This window comes from Mauremys mutica, chromosome 1, assembly GCF_020497125.1.
Source record: "Mauremys mutica isolate MM-2020 ecotype Southern chromosome 1, ASM2049712v1, whole genome shotgun sequence".
Taxonomy (NCBI): Eukaryota; Metazoa; Chordata; order Testudines; family Geoemydidae; genus Mauremys; species Mauremys mutica.
In genome coordinates this window covers 64,433,036-64,452,822 of record NC_059072.1, presented here as the reverse complement: position 1 = coordinate 64,452,822, position 19,787 = coordinate 64,433,036, and the positions used below count along the sequence as shown (strand labels likewise).

The window sequence follows — 19,787 nt, the reverse complement described above, 5'->3', positions numbered from 1 at the left end:
GGGGCAGAGGATTAGGGTGTGGGAGGATGAGGGCTCTGGCTGGGGATGAGGGGTTTGGGGTGTTGGAGAGGCTCAGGGCTAGGGCAGAAGGGCAGGGTAAGGGCAGCCTGCCCTGCCATTACTGGCTGGGGGGCACTAGGACCCTGGGGCAACAGACAGCAGTTGCTGCCAGGAGCAGGGCTCCGCCTAGGAATGTGCTACTCCAGCAGCACAAGCAGGCATGGGAGAGGCGCGCGCTGCTTTCTTTCGAGCAGGGACGCGGGGCCGGGGGGCCGTGTGGGAGGAGGGGTGGCAGGCGGAGGCCAGGACCCACTCCAGGCAGGGATGCGGCAGGGTGGGAGGAGACCCAGCTCCAAATATTGCTGGAGCAGGGCCCCCGGCCCTGAATATTGCTGGAGCTCAGGCACCACCCGCTGCCTATGCTTACAGAGTTCAACCTAAATACAAAGTCATAGGTGAAGCCAGGACAGAAAAAGAAGGCTGAAATGTGGCTGATGGGATGTCACCCCTTTCCTGTCTTCTAACATTCAACGTGAAGCTCCAGAGTTCTTCCCCAAATCTAGATTTGTGAACTAGATTGTGGCACAGTTCATTGCATCAAAATGGTGGGAAACAGTTGAAGTAAAATTGCAGAAGACAATTGAATTGAATTTGTCAATTTATAAAAATACATGCACGCCTATCCAGCCAGCTTTGTTTTTTGTCAAGCATGTTTTTAGGATATTCAGATTGATTTGGCCAAAACTTTATAGTTGTTTAGGTGCCAAAAAAAAAAAGTTGGTAAAAAGATATTGCTAGTGAATGACAGATATAAAAGAATGGAAGGCCTAAGCAGTTGGTAGACTGTGGACTCCATTGTTGCATTCTTGTGTTTTACTTGCAGAATGGTTAGCTTTTCATTTTGGACAGTGTGTGCCTTTTTGTGATTGAGAAATAGTCCCTTTCCTAGATTCTACGACTGGAAGTGACCTCGAGAGGTCATCGAGTCTAGTGCCCTGCCCTTATGGCAGGACCAAATACTGTCGAGACCATCCCTGATAGACATTTATTTAACCTACTCTTAAATATCTCCAGAGATGGAGATTCCACAACCTCCCTAGGCAATTTATTCCAGTGTTTAACCACCCTGACGGTTAGGAACTTTTTCCTAATGTCCAACCTAAACCTCCCTTTAAGCCTTTTATTTTTGCTCTAAAGAGCTTGCTGTCTAAAATTCGACTAAACAGGAAGATGATGCACTAACCAGGAAGATGATGATCAAAAAAAAAAAGATGAGGAGTAGAGAATTAAAGAAAGCTAATAAGAATACATGGTACTTTTAGCTGGGGAGGCTGCTTAAGGTTTGGGCTGAGGAGTTTGTTTGTTTTTATAATATGTTCATAGTCAATTTCTTTTTCGGAGTGGCACCTAATAAGATGAGTGGAAGATAAGTGACATGAAAAAACAGGCTTGAGGCCCTGATACAAAAACATTGAAGCCAATGGACAGATTCCTATTGACTACAGTGGGTATTGAATCAATTTGCAAATTGAGTTTGCAAAATCATATTAATTTGAAACTCAAAGCAAAAAGCCTAGTGCTATAAACCCTAAATGGAAGGAAATGTTTACACAAATCCCAAGGAAGGAAAACAATGTGATTTTTCTAGGGTTGTGCTAACAACTTTAAAATGCAAAACGTATTTAATAACAAGTAGTAACTTTGTTTTTACTCATTAAAAATGACACAGCAAACTGTCCCTCAGATGAATCATTACATTTTAGCTAATTCCTTGTAGGCAGAAATGAGCCTTGAAGGAATTTAGAGGAGGAGTGGGTAGTAGCCTAGATTTGTACTGGAAAAACACTTGCAGTGCCATAAGTGCTAGAGGATTTAGGGATACCACTGCAATAGTGCTTTACTGGTTTGACTAGAAACAGAACGAACTGGTGCCCGTCCTCTTTGTATAAGAGAATAGTTTCTTCCAGTGGCTACATATAAATAACGATAAAAGACCTCATTAGGAAGGGATCAAAGTACCCAAGGGCACCCTACTCCTTTTGTGTAGTATCAGTGTTGAATCTCGAAGTCATTTTTCTCTTGACTTGTGCCGCAGTGCAGTCAGTTGAGATGGAATGGGAATAAAGAGAGAGCAAAAAAGGCTGTCAGAAACATAGGAATCTTACAAGCCTGGGGGGGGCAGGCTTTCTATAGGAGTTATAAGATCAGTCTTTTTGAAGGACAATACAGAACTTCTTTCCCCAAATATGTTTGTCTATACTGTGGTATAAAGCAGAAAAGGGTGGTTAATTGGCATTACGTAGCTCAAATAGCCTGACATAAATGTTAATGAGAAATAAACACAACAGGTGGTGAGATTTCCTACCTCTCTAGGACATTTGCCCTGTTGCTAATGAATAAAATATTAGAGGTTTTCAAAGAAGCCTACAGGAGCTAGCAGAACCATAACTAAGGATTTTAGCGCCCAGGATGAGCAAGCATATTTGCATCCCCTAGAAATGACATGTGGGGCACCCAGGGTCATGTTTTCCTCCTTCCTCCTACCCCGATGTCTGCCTTCCATTTAGCACAGATGTTTTTAAAATGTGGGGTGCGCATCTCTCCTGGCACGTGCCCTGCAGTTTGAAAACTGTTAACTCCTGCAGGGAGTCACCTGGCCTGCTTGGAACTCTGCCTCTCCACCCTGTGGGAGCCAGAGCACTGGCTGGCTGCCCGTGAGCCCTGCCCTGCCCCCTTTGCGCGGCTAGCGCTCCCCAGGCTCCAAGCTGCTCCCCATTGTGCTCTTGCCTCTGCCCTGAAGGAGCCTGGTGCTGACCAGGGCCAGCCCCTGCCCATGGATCCTGGCTGCTATGAGATGCTCCCTCTGGAGTACTCATCCTTCTTGGGCACCTGCCTCTCAGCAGTCTGTTCACACCCCATTCACCGCCCAGGGACCTGCCATTGCAGCTGGGTCATTCTCCCCACACTCCCTGCACGCAGAATGGAATCGCCTCTTGCGCCCCCTGGCTGCTGCCTCCCCCCAGCCCTGTGGCTGACGGTCACACAGCCCAAGCTCTCACCTTGGCCATGTGAACCTGGTGCTCAGCCCAGCCACTGGGGGCAGGCGGCGGCTGCTGGCTGGGTGGACTCACTTCTGCCAGCTCCGGAAACTGAGGCTGTGAGAACTGAGTGACCACTAGGGTTACATATTTCAAGTTCCCAAATAGAGGACACTGCTGGGGGGAAGAGCAGGGGAGAGGGAGCTGGGGGGGAAAACAGGTGGGGGGCGCTGGAGCTGGTATTTGGGGAACGCTGGAGGGGGTAACTGCAGCGAGGGTACCCACTGAAGGTGTGGGGCAGTGTCACTCCCTGTCATGGTGATAGGGAAGCTGGCACAGGCTTGGAATGCAGCACCAGCTGTCAGTCAGCGCCTCCCTGCAGACCTCTCCCGCTCCCCAGGGCTGAGCAGGCGCCATTTCAGGTTTTGGTATGGGGGGCAACTTTGACCGTGATTCCATGGGCTACTTAGGCACCTGAAAACTCTAGGCTTTTTGCAGATAACTTAGCAATTAGCTCTGTATCTAATTCCTATATAAAGAAAGAACAAAATGTATTACAAACACCAATTAAAGCTGTATTTTAAATTGATATGTAAATTCAGAACAATCAGGAGATAATACAGCAAGATAGTCCCAATCCCAAGACTTGAGGTGGACTCAGAACTGTTCGGCTGTGTCCTACCATTAAATCAATAAAACTCTCATTCAGCTCAGTTGGTGGCGAGGAGGAGCCTGTGCTTGGGGAATGGGAGGAGTCCGTTTCAATCCCTAGGGCCAGGGTTGAGTTCCATATGAGGAGGTGGTGCCAGGGATTTGGAGCAATCAAATTTTTGAATTGCTCCACTCCGGCTCAGCTCCAGCTTCGGGCAAAAACCTACTGCTCCGTGCTCCAGCTCTGGACTCCGCTCCAAAGTCCTGGGAGGTGCCTCAGTGACTGAGGGGCCTGTTGCTCTCGCCACAGAGAAATCTGGATTTGGGAATGGCAAATCCCCAAATCCCATTGTCATGCTCAGGGCCGGCTCTAACTTTTTTGCTGCCCCAATTAAAAAAAAAAAGCACCGCCCCACCGTAACACCCCCCCACCACGAGCGCCGCCAAACTCCCACCCCAAGCGCCGCGCTGCCCAAAGCCCCGCCCCCCGAACGCCACACCGCCCAAGCCCCCCCGAGCGCCACGTCGCCGAAACACGCCCCCCCCTCCGAGCGCTGCCCTGCTGAACCAAAACAAAAAAAAAACGAGCGCCGCCCCGCCCCAAGGTGCCGCCCCAAGCACGCGCTTGGTCGGCTGGTGCCTGGAGTTGGCCCTGGTCACGTTGCCTGGTGTAGGATGCAACTAAGAGCATCAATGTCGGGTCAGACTGCCAGAATACAGGGCATGTACTCCAAACTGGTGGTATATTCTATCACAAGATTTCACAAACCTGTAACAAATGTGTGCTTCCAAAATACTATACTGGTTATTATATAGCCACAGACAGTCCCCTTCAGGCTCCCTAGCCCCTCATGTACCTTCAGACAAAGCAGACTTCTGTGATAAATGATTATTAAAACTAAGAATCACATATATTAGTTTCTTCCAGTTCCAAAGAACTTGACACACATTTAAGATCTTACCCAAAAACCACACTGTTAGCCAGTCCTTTAGTAACTAAAAACTAAAGGTTTATTAATATATAAAAAGGGAAGAGTATTATTAAGAGGTTAAAATGAATCGTATACATTACAATTGATTTCAGGGTTGTAGATCAGGTTAATACAGTGATGTTAAATCTGTCACTTTGTAATAAGTCTCTCTGGTTCATCCCAATATTGGGGTCCTCAGTCCATTGTTCAAAGCTCTTCTTTGTTAGAAATCATAATCCAGAGATGTGGAGCAGGAAAGAGGAGCCGTGCTTGCAGAAATTATGGGATGGAAGCATTTGGTGCACAGAGATTTCTTATGCTGATGTCAGAAGTTAGATCTGAATAGCTGGTTCTCAGGGCAAGCTTTAGCTATCTAGTCTGGTGTGTATGTGCACCATGTACCTTTTGTGGTTCCCCTGGTTGTCCTGGACCCTACACTGCTAACAGATAGCAGAGATTCTCCGTTAGCTCAGGGCTCTGTGCTTTGGTGCAGGCAAGGGGGGTTGTGCCCCAGCCACAGCTGAGAAGCTCTCCAGGGCTGTTATGCAGCACAGTGGCACACAGCGGTTCCATCTGGCTGGGGAGTGTCACCACAGAGCAGTACCGCCCTGAGTTACTCCATTGCTGGCCCAGTGCCCAGGGAGCTGTTCAATGCAGTGAAAAGGTTGTTACAGCACAGAACAGGGTCAAAGAAGAGCTGGCCACTGTAATTTGCAATCCATGTGTGAGTGACGGGGGCCATCATTCCATCAGCAGCTGTGAAAAACATGCATCTCTAGACCCCTCCGCTGGAATTTCAGCCTGGGACTCCCCAGTTCCATGGGAGCTGAGCACATGTGAGTGCCGGGGGGCTGCCATGGGGCGCTCTAGGCTGCCAGGCAGTCGTCAGGATTCAAATGTTTGTCAACAGCCAAGGGGCAGAGGTCAGCATTCTGTGAGGCAAAGGCTCCAGGACAGCCCTGAGCCTGTGAGTGGCCTGAGCAGTGCCCTGTGGGTGGGTGTCAGGGCCAACTTCAGCCAGGCCCCCCGAGAGCCACGGCTGTGCAGCTCAGCACGCTGGCTCGTCCACAGCGAAACCCTGGTCAGGGATGAGTCTGTTTAAATTCCAAACACCCTCTAGTGTGTAGCAACTTTAATGAGAGCCTTAACCTCAGATGTCCTCTCTCCCCCAGTTAGGGTTGCTAACTTTCTACTCTCACAAAACCGAACACCCTTGCCCTGCCCCCTGCCCTGCCCCTTCTCTGAGGCCCTGCCCATGCCTCACCCCCTGTTGGAGGCCACGCCCCTGTTCATTTCACCCCCCCCCGGTCACTTGCTCTCCCCACCCTCACTCACTTGCTCTCCCCACCCTCACTCACTTGCTCATTTTAACTAGGCTGTCTCAGGGGATTGGGGTGCACGGGGGGAGTGAGGGCTCCAGCTGGGGGTGTGGGCTCTGGGGTGGGGCCAGGAATGAGGGATTTGGGGTACAGGAGGGGGCTCTGGGATCGGGGGGGCTCCGGGCTGAGGTAGGGGGTTGAGATGTGGGAGAGGAGTGCAGGCTGTGGAGTGGGGCTGGGTATGAGGGATTTGGGGTACAGGAAGGTGCTCTGGGCTGGAACTGAAGGGTTTGGAGGGCAGGAGGGAGATCAGGGCTGGGGCAGGGGGTTGGGGTGCAGGAGGGGGTCGGGTGCAGGAGGCTGCTCTGGGCTCAGATCGAGGGGTTCAGAGGGTGGAAGGGGGAATCAGGGATGGGACTGGGGCAGAGGGTTCGGGCCCAGGAGGGGGTCAGGGGAGCAGGCTCCGGGTGGCGCTTATGTCAAGCAGCTCCCAGAAGCAGCGGCATGTCTCCCCTCAGGCTCCTATGCAAAGGCGCCGCCAGGTGGCTTTGCGTGCTGCGCCGTCCTCAGGCGCCACCCCTGTGGCTCTCATTGGCCATGGTTCCCGGCCAATGGGAACTGCGGAGGTGGCACTTGGGGTGGGGGCAGCGGACCTGGACAGTCAAGCGTTGCTGATCAGAGCCACCAGGATCCCTTTTCAACCAGGTGTTCCGGTCAAAGACCAGACACCTGGCCACTCTACCCCCAGTGCTGGGAAGGGCCACGCCCCAAGCTGGCGACACTGCTCTGCCAGGCTTCAGCCCTGCACGCAGGTTAGAGAGTGTGAGCAGAGCCAGTGGCTCATAACCAGACAGCAGGTCTGGGGAATGCAACAGCTCCATCCTGAGCTAATCACCCACACAGTCCCTTATGGCACAGATTCATACAGTACCTAGCATATTTCATGTATGTTCCGAAACAAGGCCCCACTTGTACACCCCATCTCCTCCTAGTGCCTGTGCTGATGCTCATGTATTCCCTTCTCTCCTAACCCCCTACACTCCACTCCTGTGCCCCCTTCTCCCCTAACCTCTGCACTCCCCTCCCCTGCCCTTCCTGCCACTCAATACTCAGAGCCCTGCCTGCCTGCCTGCCATTGCGGTCCTAGCACCAGGGAGAGCCTGCTCTGGATGGGGTTACTGGACCCGCGATCCTGCAGGGTGGGGGTGTGCTGAGCACCCTGGGGTCCAGCTGATCCTGGGGGGTGGGGGCTGATGCCACTGGGCACAATCTGGGGGCGGAGGGGGTTGATGCTGCTGGGTCCAATCCTGTCCCACCCTATTTTTGTGCCCCCACCAGCTCCGCGCCTCTTGTCCCACCCTAGTTACAGTAGTTACAGATAGTGAGGCTGAAAGTCAGTGGGAGTCGGTACATAACTCCCGTAAGCGTCTTTGAAAATTGCTGTATCACAATCAAAACTTAATGCAAACAGAATTTAAGTTATTCAGACCCATTCTTTTTAAAATTGTAAAACCATCTGTTTTCTGTTCTTTTTAGCTGTCGTACCCATTTAAATATCATTTATAAACTTTGCTCTAAATAGAGTTTGAATGAGAAGTCTCTGGGATTCAGTGAGTTCATTAAATAGATGTGCACCAATGCAAGGAGCCTGGGTAACAAAATGGAGGAACTATAGCTACTGGTGCAGGAAGTGAAACCAAATATTGTAGTGGAATAGTAGGCCTGACTGGTATACAGATAGTGCTTGGGGTATGCTACAGACCCCCGGGATCTGATTTGGATATGGATAGACTCCTCTTTAATGTTTTTAAAGAAATAAATACTACTGGGAATTGTGTGATTGTCAGAGACTTTAATTTGGAGGACAAGTGCTACTAGTAATAGTAGGACCCGGATTTTCCTGGATGTGATGGCTGACAGATTTCTTCACCAAATAGTCACTGAACCAACAAGAGGGGATGCCATTTTAGATTTCGTATCGGTGAGTAGTGAGGACCTCATAGAAGAGCTGGTTGTAGAGGACAACCTTGGTTCAAGTGATCGTGAGCTAATTCAGTTTAAACTAAATGGAAGGATAAACAGAAATAGATCTGCAGCTAGGATCCTTGATGTCAAAAGGGCAAATTTAAAAAAAATTAAAGGAATTAGGAAAGAGGACTAGATTGAAGAACTCATGGATCTGAATGTGGAGGAGGCTTGGAATTACTTTAAATCAAAGTTTCAGAAACTAACTGAAGCCTCCCAAGTAAGGAGAAAAAATTCATAGGGAAGGGTTGCAGACCAAGCTGGATGATCAAGCATCTCAAACAGGTGATTAAGAGAAAGCAGAAAGCCTAAAAGGAATGGAACATGGGAAGGATCAGCAAGGAAAGCTCCCTCTTGGAGGTCAGAAAGTGTAGGGATAAAGTGAGAACTGCCAAAAGCCAAGCAGAGTTGGACCTTTCAAAGGGAATGAAAACCAATAGTAAAAGGTTCTGTAATCATATAAATAAAAAGGAAAGAAGTGGGAACGCTAAGCACAGAGGATGGGGTGGAGGTTAACTATAATCTAGGCCTGGCCCAACACCTAAACAAATACTTTGCCTCCATTTTTAATAAGGGTAATGGGGAGCTTAGGTGTAGTGGCAGGGTGGCTAATGAAAATGAGGATATGGAAGTAGAAATGACCACATCCGAGGTGGAGTCAGACTTAAACAGTTTAATGGGACTAAATTGCGGGGACCCAGATAATCTTCATCTATTAAATTAAAGGAATTGGCACATGAAATTGAAAGCCCAACACCAAGGATTTTAATGAATCCATAAACTCAGGGTCAGACCCTATGACTAGGGAATTGCTAACATAGTACCTGTTTTTAAGAAATGGGGAGGGGGGTGGAGAGAGGGAGATCTGGGAAGTTTCAGGCCTGTTAGTTTGACCACAATTGTATGCAAGGTCTTGGAACAAATTTTGAAAGAGAAAGTAGTTAAGGACATAGAGGTGAACAGTAATTGGGATAAAATACAGCATGGTTTTACAAAACTTAGATTGTGCCAGACCAATCTGATCTCCTTCTTTGATACGAGAACTGGGTTTTTAGACAAAAGAAATGAAGTAGATCTAATGTACTTGGATTTCAGAAAGACATTTAATACAGTTCCATATGGGATATTATTAGATAAATTGGAGAAAATGTGGATTAATATGAGAATTGAAAGATGAATAAGGAACTGGTTAAAAGGGAGACTACAACGGGTCATACTGAAAGGGAAGCTGTCAGGCTGGTGGGAGGTTACTAGTGGAGATCCTCAGGTATCAATCTTGGGACCAGTCTTATTTAACATTTTTATTAATGACCTTGGCACAAAAAGTGAGAGTGTGCTAATAAAATTTGCAGATGACACAAAGTTGGGAGGTATTGCCAATATGGAGGAGGACCGGAATATCATACAAGAATATCAGGATGACCTTGATAACTGGAGAAATAGAAATGGGATGAAATTTAATAGAGCAAAGTGCAAGGTCATGCATTTAGGGACTAACAACAAGATTTTTTTGCTACTCACTGGGGACATATCAGTTGTAAATGACAGAGGAGAAAGATCTGAGTGTATTAATTGATCACAGGATGACTATGAACTGCATATGTGATGCGTCTGTGAAAAAGGCTAATGCAATCCTAGGATGCATTAGGCAAGATATTTCCAGTAGAGATAAGGAAGTGTTAGTACCATTATACAAGTCACTGGTGAGACCTCATGTGGAATACTGCGTGCAGTTCTGATCTGCCATGTTTAAGAAAGATTAATTCAAACTGGAACAGGTCCAGAGAAGGGCTACTAGGGTGATCCGAGGAATGGAAAACCTACCTTATGAGAGGAGACTCAAAGAGCATGGCTTGTTTAGGCTAAGCAAAAGAAGGCTGAGGGGAGATATGATATGCGCCAATGTGTACACAAAAACAAATGGCCATAAACTGGCCATCAACAAGTTTAGGCTTGAAATTAGGTGAAGGTTTCTAACCATCAGAGGTGTGAAGTTCTGGAACAGCCTTCCAAGGGGAGCAGTGGGGCAAAAAATCTAACTGGCTTCAAGACTGAGCTTGATAAGTTTATGGAGGGGATGGTATGATGCAACTGCCTACAATGCCATGTAGCCAATTTGCAACTGCTAGTAGCAAATATTCCCCAACATCCAGACATAGATCCCAGATAGTGGGAGGGAGGGGCTCTGAGTTACTAAAGAGAATTCTTTCCTGGGTGTCTGGCTGTTGCCAAAATGCTCAGGGTCCAACTGATTGCCATATTTGGGGTCAGGAAGGAATTTGCCCTTGGGTCAGATTAGCAGAAACCAGGTGGGAGGGGGTTTGCCTTCCTCTGCAGCATGGGACACTTGCAGGTTTAAACTAGTGTAAACAGTAGATTCTCTGTAACTTGAAGTCATCATGATTTGAGGACTTCAGTAACTCAGCCAGAGGTTAGGGGTCTATTACAGGAGTAGGTGGGTGAGGTTCTGTGGCCTGCAATATGCAGAAGGTCAGGGTAGATTATCATGATGGTCCCTTATGCCCTTAAAATCTGTACAGTGGATTATATCAGAAAGCAATTACATTTCTCCTGTCTGTGTCTGAATGTCTTTCCCTCTGGTCTGTTTTAGTGTCTTTAGCTTCGAGCACTGTTGGTCTGGCTGGGCAGGTTGTTCACACAGAAACCACCGAAGTCGTGCTGACAGCCGACCCCATTGTAGGATTTGGGATACAGCTCCAAGGTAGCGTGTTTGCCACTGAGACCTTGTCTTCTCCACCTCTGATTTCATATATTGAGTGTGACAGCCCAGCAGAAAGGTGAGGCTCTTTCAGACCATTGCTTTTAACTGTATGTTGCTGATGGTGCCTGGGGATGGTTTGGTTTGATTGCTTTCTGATTTCTTGAGAAATTCTGGACTGTTGCTCAGTGGGAAAGTAGCATGTAATGAACTCCCTTTCTGATAATAACATTTTGTATTCTTGATCGGGTGTAAGACAAATAACAAGCAGCAGTGCCTTTATCTTGCTGATTCCTTCAATAGCAGACTAGAGGCTATATTAATTAAAAAGGAGAGAATTTATTTTTTTTTAAATCTCTGAAATTCAAAACTAATAAACTCTTTGCAATGGAGGAACCGCATCCATCTTTGCTAAGTTTAAGTTCAGATCACAACATAGGAAATGCTTGAGTTTTGAATTATTACCATAATTACTTCTTGGAACATTTCAACTGCACCTACATATGTTTTTGTGATAACATGGTTTCATGTAGAACCACATTAGTTCAATAGTAAGTATAGCTGCTAGCTGCCATTGCATAGAATGAGCCGATATATCATCCTTTTGAAAGGTTAGATGGGATTTATTTTGTATAATTGGATACTGGTTACCTGTACAGCTGAAGGCTAATTTTTATTATTGTGTATCAAGGTGTGGGGTTCTACAAATAGGAGACAGACTAATGGCAATAAATGGAATCCCAACAGAAGACAGCACGTTTGAAGAAGCTAATCAGCTTCTCAGAGACTCTTCTATCACCAACAAGGTCACTTTAGAAATAGAGTTTGATGTTGCAGGTATGAATGTATAATTTTTTTTTGCAAGACAGTATTAGGAATGATTTTCATGTGTATTTTATTTGGCAGACATTTGAGGCTGAAACTTTATTTTCAGAGATGTCATTTGTTTGGGAAGCTTCCCCTCTGAAAATAGTGCCTGTTTGTGCAGCTTTCTCATTGCACGTGGCCCTCCTCAGTGTGCTCCAAAATCCCAGTGGAAATGACAAATGCTGTAGAAAGTTATGGTGACAGTCCCTCCTCTTCGTTATTTGCAAACATATTTCTGTCCAGAGTTAGAGTCTTAGCTCAGCAGAATATTCCTAAATTCATTACAATCTCCTATAGAGTGTTACCTGTTAATGACCTGTTTTGCTGCACAGAAAAGTGTTATGTAAACAGTGGATTAGTGGAGAAATCTTAATGGTTCCATTCTTGAGGTATGGACCAGAAAGAATATCAATAGAATTTCATCTTTAAAAACAACAGTGTAAATTATATGCAAAAACTTAAATTAATAAAAGTCAGGAAACATTGCCAATGCATCTTTTACTTTCCGATGGCGCCTCACCTTTTTCAAGGTATTGAAGCATATAGAATACAAAACCACAGCTTATATGTGTAATATGCACAGTATATAAACAATGTACATCCCAAAATGCCCACCAACCCACACCCACATATATATTATTTTTTAACATTTTTACATTAGTATTATGTGTATATATAAAATATTAAGAACCATTAAGACATCTCCACTAATTTAGTAACAGCTCCATAGAAGTCATTACTGTGTCAGTTCTGCAGTGATTTTGCACAGTATAAATATTCTTACAAATGGAATTTCATATAATGGTCAGGTTATGCAAAATTCTAGCTAAAGGTTGCTATAGTAATAATTATGAGTGGTATCTTATCATGCAAATTTCCATTAAAGTATGGTCAGGCTATTACATATTAGCCATACATTTTTGTACATAGCCAATGCAATATTCAAAAATAACACCATGCACAACTGGAGAACAAATTTTAAATCTATCTGAAGTCACAAATGAAAATGAGTTTTGTGTTTCAAACTTCGGGCCTACTCCTGTTCCCAGTAATGTCTATGTCAAAACTTTTATTGACTTCACCAGAGCAGAATCAGACTTCTAGTTGCTAGTGGTATTTATTTACATCTCTAAACCATGGCAACATGCAGTCTGATTTATCTGGGGCAACGGAGCTGCCACAAGTCAGGACTGGGATGTAATGTGTGTTCAAACTTTCATTGCCTCAGCTGGCTCCTTGCTTTCCCTCACTATGCCTATGCTTTTGTTCCTTTACTTTTCATGAGAAATAAAATCCACTGCAGTTATTTAGGTGAATATTTCAAAATGTCTTAGACCTACACCAAAAAGTGCTTGAAATCAGAAGGACTTATTTTGTGTCTTTTTAATTAAAAGCTACCTGACAACAGTAATTTTTTCATGTACGCGCGCACACAAAATTGTGGGCTAAGCCACCGGTAGGCACATGCAGTCTCTATCAGTTGAGATTTAAACCTCAGAATAATGGAGCTACAGACCCTTACTTTATGCAGTGACATTACCATCACCGATATAAAACGTTGCATGTGTCATGCTCCTTTCACATCAACTTTCATGAATGGGTAGGTGAGATGTAGGGTGACCAGATGTCCCGATTTTATAGGGTCAGTACCAATATTCAGGGCTTTGTCTTATATAGGCTCTTATTACCCCCCACTCCCATCCTGATTTTTCATACTGGCTATCTGTGATAGTAAGTGTGATGTAAGTGTTACTAATGTATTTTCATTGGCTTACACTTAAAACTCCACATCCTTGCAAGTACAGTCCTGCAACCTGTAACTCATCTACTTTTCATTACAGAATCAGTTATACCAAGTAGTGGAACATTTCATGTAAAACTACCAAAGAAGCATAACGTGGAGCTTGGCATCACCATAAGTTGTAAGTAATTATGATTAATTTTTAAGCCCACTATTGTAAAATATTATATAGCTAAAAGTGGATCATATAATCATGTGCTGTAATCAGTTTCAATTGAAATACCTCTTTGTGTCTGTGCTATTCCCAGCCAGTGTGATGGTTAGCAGCATAGGCGCCGACTCTTAGGGTCTTCCAGGGCTGGAGCACCCACGGGGAAAAAATGGTGGGTGCTGAACACCCACTGGCAGCCAGCTCCCTCCCCCCAAGCGCCTCCCATCTGCCATTGGCCCTGCTGATCAGCACCTCCCCCTCCGACCTGCCATGGATCAGCTGTTCGGTGGCATGCCAGAGGCGCTGGGAAGGAGGAGGATGAGCGAGGGCAGGGTGTGCTTAGGGGCGGGGGTGGATCGGGGCATGAAGAGGCGGGATGGGGACTTGGGGAAAGGGGTGGAGTGGAGGCAGGGCAGGGATAGAAGGGGGGTGGGAAGAGGCAGGACTGGGGCAGAGTCAGGGAGTTGAGCACCCCCCGACACATTAGAAAGTCAGACCCTCTGGTTAGCAATGTATCAAGTATCTCCTTCTAACACATTTGTAGTTTCCTTATTACATTTATAGCTGGTTGAAGAGGCATGGTCAAGTTTGCCATAACTTAGATTTGACGTATTTTTTAGTAGATATATGCCCCAATTCAGGAAGGAACTGAAGCAGATGCAGAGTCCCAGTGTAGTCCATTTAAAAACAGAAGCCAATGGGACTATGGTACAAGCCAAAGTTCTTTCCTGACAAGGGATGCTTTCTTCCATCAGGGCCAATTTTTGCAAAGAAAGGCCCCCAGTCCTGCAAGTGGTTTCTGCCCTGATTTCAGAGGGGGGACTCCTGGGTGCAGGGACCTACACAAGGAGTGATTTGCTGCATCAGTGCCCAAGGTTTATGTGTGGGCTAAGCAAATAGCTTCAAAACTATTTATACTTTTAAAAGTGTCAGTGCCAGCAGATCAGCACTCATGTGCAACACTTTAATGGTGCACCAAAAATGGACACATCATAGAGGAAACTTTAATTAAGGAAGCAGATTTCAGGTCTAAATAATAATGAGAGAAAAATTATTAATTTAATTTTTTTAACACTTCGACTTTGTCATTTTACATTTGAAATAAAATATTTTTTTATTTTCTAACTTTTTTCAGTGGCCAGTAAAGAGTGGCTCTGGTCTGTAACTTGACCTTGTTAGACCCCGCCCTTGGTGCAAACAGGCGCAATCCCATTTAAGTTAATGGGTATTATGCACAGAGCATGGATGCCAGTGTGAATCTGGCCTGATCGGAATTAAAATTTCATTGCTTTTGTGGCCTTACTTAGACCATGCAAAATACTTTGTGAAATGTCTGTAGGTTTTTTTGTGCTTTAATTTATATTATCAAAGCTTTTAGCAGCACAACAGATTAAAATTAGTCAAAAGTGCAGTGAGGAATTTACTATGATTGGCATCTGAAGAACAAATGAGATGCACCACTGTAGGTTCAGATTATTATGTTCCCATTTGTTTTATACGCATATCAAGAATTGTTAGACTCAATAAGGAATGCAGTTTGATGTAAATTAAGATCATAGCTCTGCCAGCAGAAGGAGTGGTAACACATGAAACATTCATACAAATAAAATACTGAACAATGGGAAGAGGTTGTTCTATTTAGTTATCAGACCGTGGCTCAATGCTGATTTCCTGATTCATTATAAAACTTAGTTTGTCCTTGTATTAATAATGTTATTTATATCTATTTATATTAAGATGTATTTTTTCTCTCTATTTGCTGTAATACAAAGGTTTTAAAGTGTTTATCCTCCCCCTCATTAACTAAAACTTTGGAAATTTGTCTGATAGATTTCAGACCCTTTGTAAAACCTTGAGTCAGTTGTACTTAATACTTTGTTCTGTTCTACCTAATTAACTCAGAAAGGAGCTAGTGATTTAACAGGGTGAATGTTTTATACTAATTTCACTCAGAGCATCTATAGCACATTAATATCTGCATGCCCTTTATTGATATTATTGTCATAATGCTAAATGCTTTCTTTTAAAAAACAAAATGAAAATGGCCCAACAAAACAACGGAAGAATCTGCATGCACTGTGGGTGAAATTCAACTCTCCACAAAGCTGGAGCTATCAAGCTTATAATGTAAATACTACATGAGATCAGGTGATATTATATCCATGTGGGCTAGATATGGGTAAGCACCGTGGACACTCTATAGTCAATACTCCTACAGGCGCTCTGATGCAGGAGTCTTCAGGGGTCATTTCTGCTACCCCTCTTGTTCAGTTCATATGTAAAGGTTCTAGAGGAGCTAGTGAGGTACTTAGTCTGAGGTGCCATCGGTATTACTACTGAGGGCATTCTCCGCCAAAAAATTTAAAATTCTGCGCCAAAAAATTCTGCGCACAATATTTTAAAATTCTGAAAATTGTATTTGTCAAATAAATGTGGAGGCTCCAGCACGACATTGGGGAGCACAGGCCACTGGCTGCACAGAGCTCACTGTGCAGATCCCCCTGGGACACGGACTCAGTGGTGATGCTGCACCCAACCCTGATACAGCGCAAAGACCAAGCCTGCCCCCAAAACACCCCAGGCCCTGCCCTCTGTGCCAGCTGCACCAGGTGTGGGCAGGCAGGTTCAGCAAGGCAGGATCCAAGTGTGATGGGATCCAGGGGTGGGTTGAGAGGGTTCTGTGTGGGGCAATCTGGGTGTGGGTGGCTCAGTGATGGGTGTGGGTGCGGGGGTGTCATAAATAAACAGATCAGGGTTAAGGTCCCTTTTTACCTGTAAAGGGTTAACATGTAGTACCTGGTGACCACCTGACCAGAGGACCAATCAGAGACGAGATAATTTCAAATCTCTGTGGAGGGAAGCTTTTGTCTGTGTTTTCTTTGTTTGTCTCGGGTTCTCTTTTTGGATCTAAAAGAGACCAGTCATGTCTCCAAGTTCTCCTGGAGTAGTTTCTACTAATTAATAGTGAGTATTAATTAGAAAGGCGAATTAGTCTTATGATTTGATTTCTATATTTGCAATTGTGTGTTTGCTAAAGAAAATGCTTTATTCCTGTTTGCTAATATTGCTTTTACTGAAAAAGGGGGAGGGGGAATTCTCTCCAGAGATTGATAAGCTTAGACCCTGTATTGTTCTATCTTGAATTACAGAGACAAGTTACTTTCTTTTTATTCTTTAATAAATTCTTTTCTATTAAGGACTTGTTTGGTCTTTCCTTGGGTGGATTCTCAGGGAAAGAGAAGGGGGAGGTATCCCTCTGTAGTTAGATCCCGGTATCTCTCCTAGGAAAAGGGAGGGGGGAGGAAGCAGGGGGAATGGTTTGTTTCTCCTGGGTGTAAGAACTCCATGGATTTGGGGCTCTTGGAATCCCCTAGGATTTTGGGGAAGGACTGTGTCTCAATCCACATTTCCTGATTGAGTGGTGGCAGCTTACTAGATCTAAACTAGGATTTTAGTTTAGAGGGAAACCAAGTCGGGTCCCCATCTTTGAACCCACAAGCTCAAAGTGGGGGTGAGACCCTAGGACATGGTGGGCAGCGAGAAGGAAACCTACCCTAAGGGTTAGGGTGGGGGGAGAATACCTGCGGGTCCCCATCTTTGAACTCACAAGCTCAAAGTGGGGGTGAGACCCTAGGACATGGTGGCAGAATACATGCGGGTCCCCATCTTTGAACCCACAAGCTCAAAGTGGGGGTGAGACCCCATGACAGGGGGGGATCTGGATATACAGGGGCTTGTGGCGGGGGTTTCTGAATGAGATGGTAATAGGACTCTGCAGGTGGGGCCAGGTGAAGGTGGTTCTTGGTCAGTAAATAAGCCTATGTGAAACTACTGCCTGGTCCTCAAAAAGCTTGTGAATCTGGACAAAGTACTAAATGAACCTGAACAGATTTAGAGTTTTGGAGGAAATCACGTGCAACTCAATTTTGGGGGCTGAATTTCACTTTGTTTAAGGTTCATTCAAACTAGAAACTAAGGGGGCACAAATCATAATGAAGTAAAACCAGAAGAAAAGTTCACGTGAATCCTTGTAAATCAAAGTCACTAGCTTTCACATAACTTTTATGTCAACTGTCTCTCAATACAATGGACTTGTCAGATGCTGCTCTAACACACACAATTTACACTCTTAACCTCCCGAAAGAAGGTCCTAGTTCAGTCTTTCATGGTTCCCCAAAATTCTTTAATGGGTTACAGGTCCCCTTAGCATCTATGTAGGGCTTGTGAAAGACCTGTTTTCCATTAATATTTATACGCTTTGGATCAGGCGCCTCGTCCATAGTCTGCAAAGATAAGTAACTATATCTTTCATACTGCAGTTAGCACCAATTTCATACCCAATTAACTGCTTCTGGAAATTAGAACTTTTCCATTTTTTAAACCAGGCCACAGAAACTAGAACTGTGTAAATAACTGATTTTCTGGTTCATAAGCTAAACTAAAAACTCGGAGAAAAAATTCATTTCAGGTTGACCCAAAAAGAAATTGTTTCACTTTTTTTCAGCAAAACAAAAAAGTTGAAAAAAAAATTGTTTTGAATTGAAACATTTCGGGTGACCCAAAGGATTTGGGTTTGGGTTTTTGTTTTTTGTTCTTTTTTACTTTTTGTAAAAATAAAACTGAAGCAAAATTTGAAACAAAAAGTCATTTCAAATTGAAAAATTGAAACATTTTGTTTTGAAAATGTTGAAACAAATCTTTTCAACGTTCTCAGAATTTTTTTTCCAGACAGAATAATTTGGTGAATTCCATTGATCTGAATATGCATTTTTAGCAAACAATTGTTATCCATGTTTTTTCCCCAGCTCTAATGGAACCAAGTACGACACAACAATATGCTAGGCAATATCACCTTTTTTTAAACAGTTTCATGGAAATTACTAAGCAGGTCAACCCTCAGCAATTGTAAGGTGTTTAAATTTGATTTAATTTATTTGCCATCTATATTGATTTTAAACAGTGTAGTGGAATATAGATTTTTTTTAAGATTGATTTTTGTGACACCAACTACTTTATCATAGCCACATATTTTTAAAATACATTGAAAGATGTCAGAAAGATATATTTGCTAAAGTAATATGAAAATTGTAATTTCCTAAGTCCTGTATATCATACACCAAAACATATATAGACCCCAGTCCTGCAAACACTTATGCACATGAGTAACTCACATGAATAGGCCCACCGAGTTCAATGGCATTCCTCTTATGTGTAAAGTTTCACATGTGCATATATTTTTTCAGGATGAGGTCCATATTTATTAAGTATATTTGAACTTTAGTCAAAAAATGTGAAAATCATACACCTCCGGCATAAAAGAACTTTTGCATACTCTGCCACTGTAGAAATATAAAAATGGAAGAATATTGTGTACGCATACACAGTAAAGCCTGTCTTTAGCAACCACTCTAAAACGAGTGACAAAAACTGATTGTCTATTAGAAGTGGTCTTCAAATAAAAGTGGGGCATAATTGTGCTTTTTTTGAGATACCTCATGGTGTTTTCATTATGTATTAGAGAAAAGGAGGCTAATTGTGATATTTAGTGTCAAGGAGAAAAAATATTTGAGGAGTTGCATGTTGAATAGTATTTATATATATGTATGGGTGTATCCATACGTACTATCTATTTTTATTATTTATTTACTTTGTATTAGCCTTACATTGTACTCAGGTATTGAACCATCTGTTCATGAGCATAAATCAGTTCTTGCAGTGCTGATACAGTTCTGACATCATCAGAATTTTTATTATTAACCTCCATTCACAGGTGGGCCAGAAAAAAAAATCATTTCAAGGGGCTTCAAAAGCAGCAGGTGTACAAGGTTTGAGCCCGGAAGCAAATTATCTTGACTCATTTTCCAAAAATCATTATGGGCATTTTACGTTAGGCAAGCCTTAAAAATAATACATCAAAGATTAGCAGGTCATTTATTCTTTTTTGTGCTTATATATAAATAGTAAGATTCTGATACCCTTACTCACAACATATAGCACCTTACTCCACAAGTGGTCCCCGAAGCTAATAGCTCATGGAATAAGAGTAAGGAATTAAAATAATATTTCAAGGGTTTTCAGGATTGAGCCCACATCCACAATGTGCAGATTTACTTGACAGCTCTCAGCAGCCCCAAATGAGCCATCATAATATTAATTATCCACTTTTAAGAACATAAAATAATCCACTGTAAGAACTGCTTATGTATGGATTCAATGAGCTTTTTAGTCCCTTTAGTAAACAATGT

At 43.9% G+C, this 19,787-nt stretch overlaps 1 protein-coding gene across 5 annotated transcripts in view; it reads left to right on the top strand.

Annotated features, from left to right (window-relative positions):
• Window positions 1–19,787, top strand: part of GRIP1 (glutamate receptor interacting protein 1) — a 564,392-nt gene that overhangs the window by 493,881 nt on the left and 50,724 nt on the right. For all 5 annotated transcript variants that reach the window (XM_044978400.1, XM_044978377.1, XM_044978391.1 and 2 more), the window contains exons 12-14: window positions 10,616–10,802; window positions 11,415–11,560; window positions 13,432–13,512. In XM_044978400.1, coding sequence (XP_044834335.1) covers window positions 10,616–10,802; window positions 11,415–11,560; window positions 13,432–13,512 — 414 coding nt within the window. The remainder of the gene's footprint in view (window positions 1–10,615; window positions 10,803–11,414; window positions 11,561–13,431; window positions 13,513–19,787) is intronic.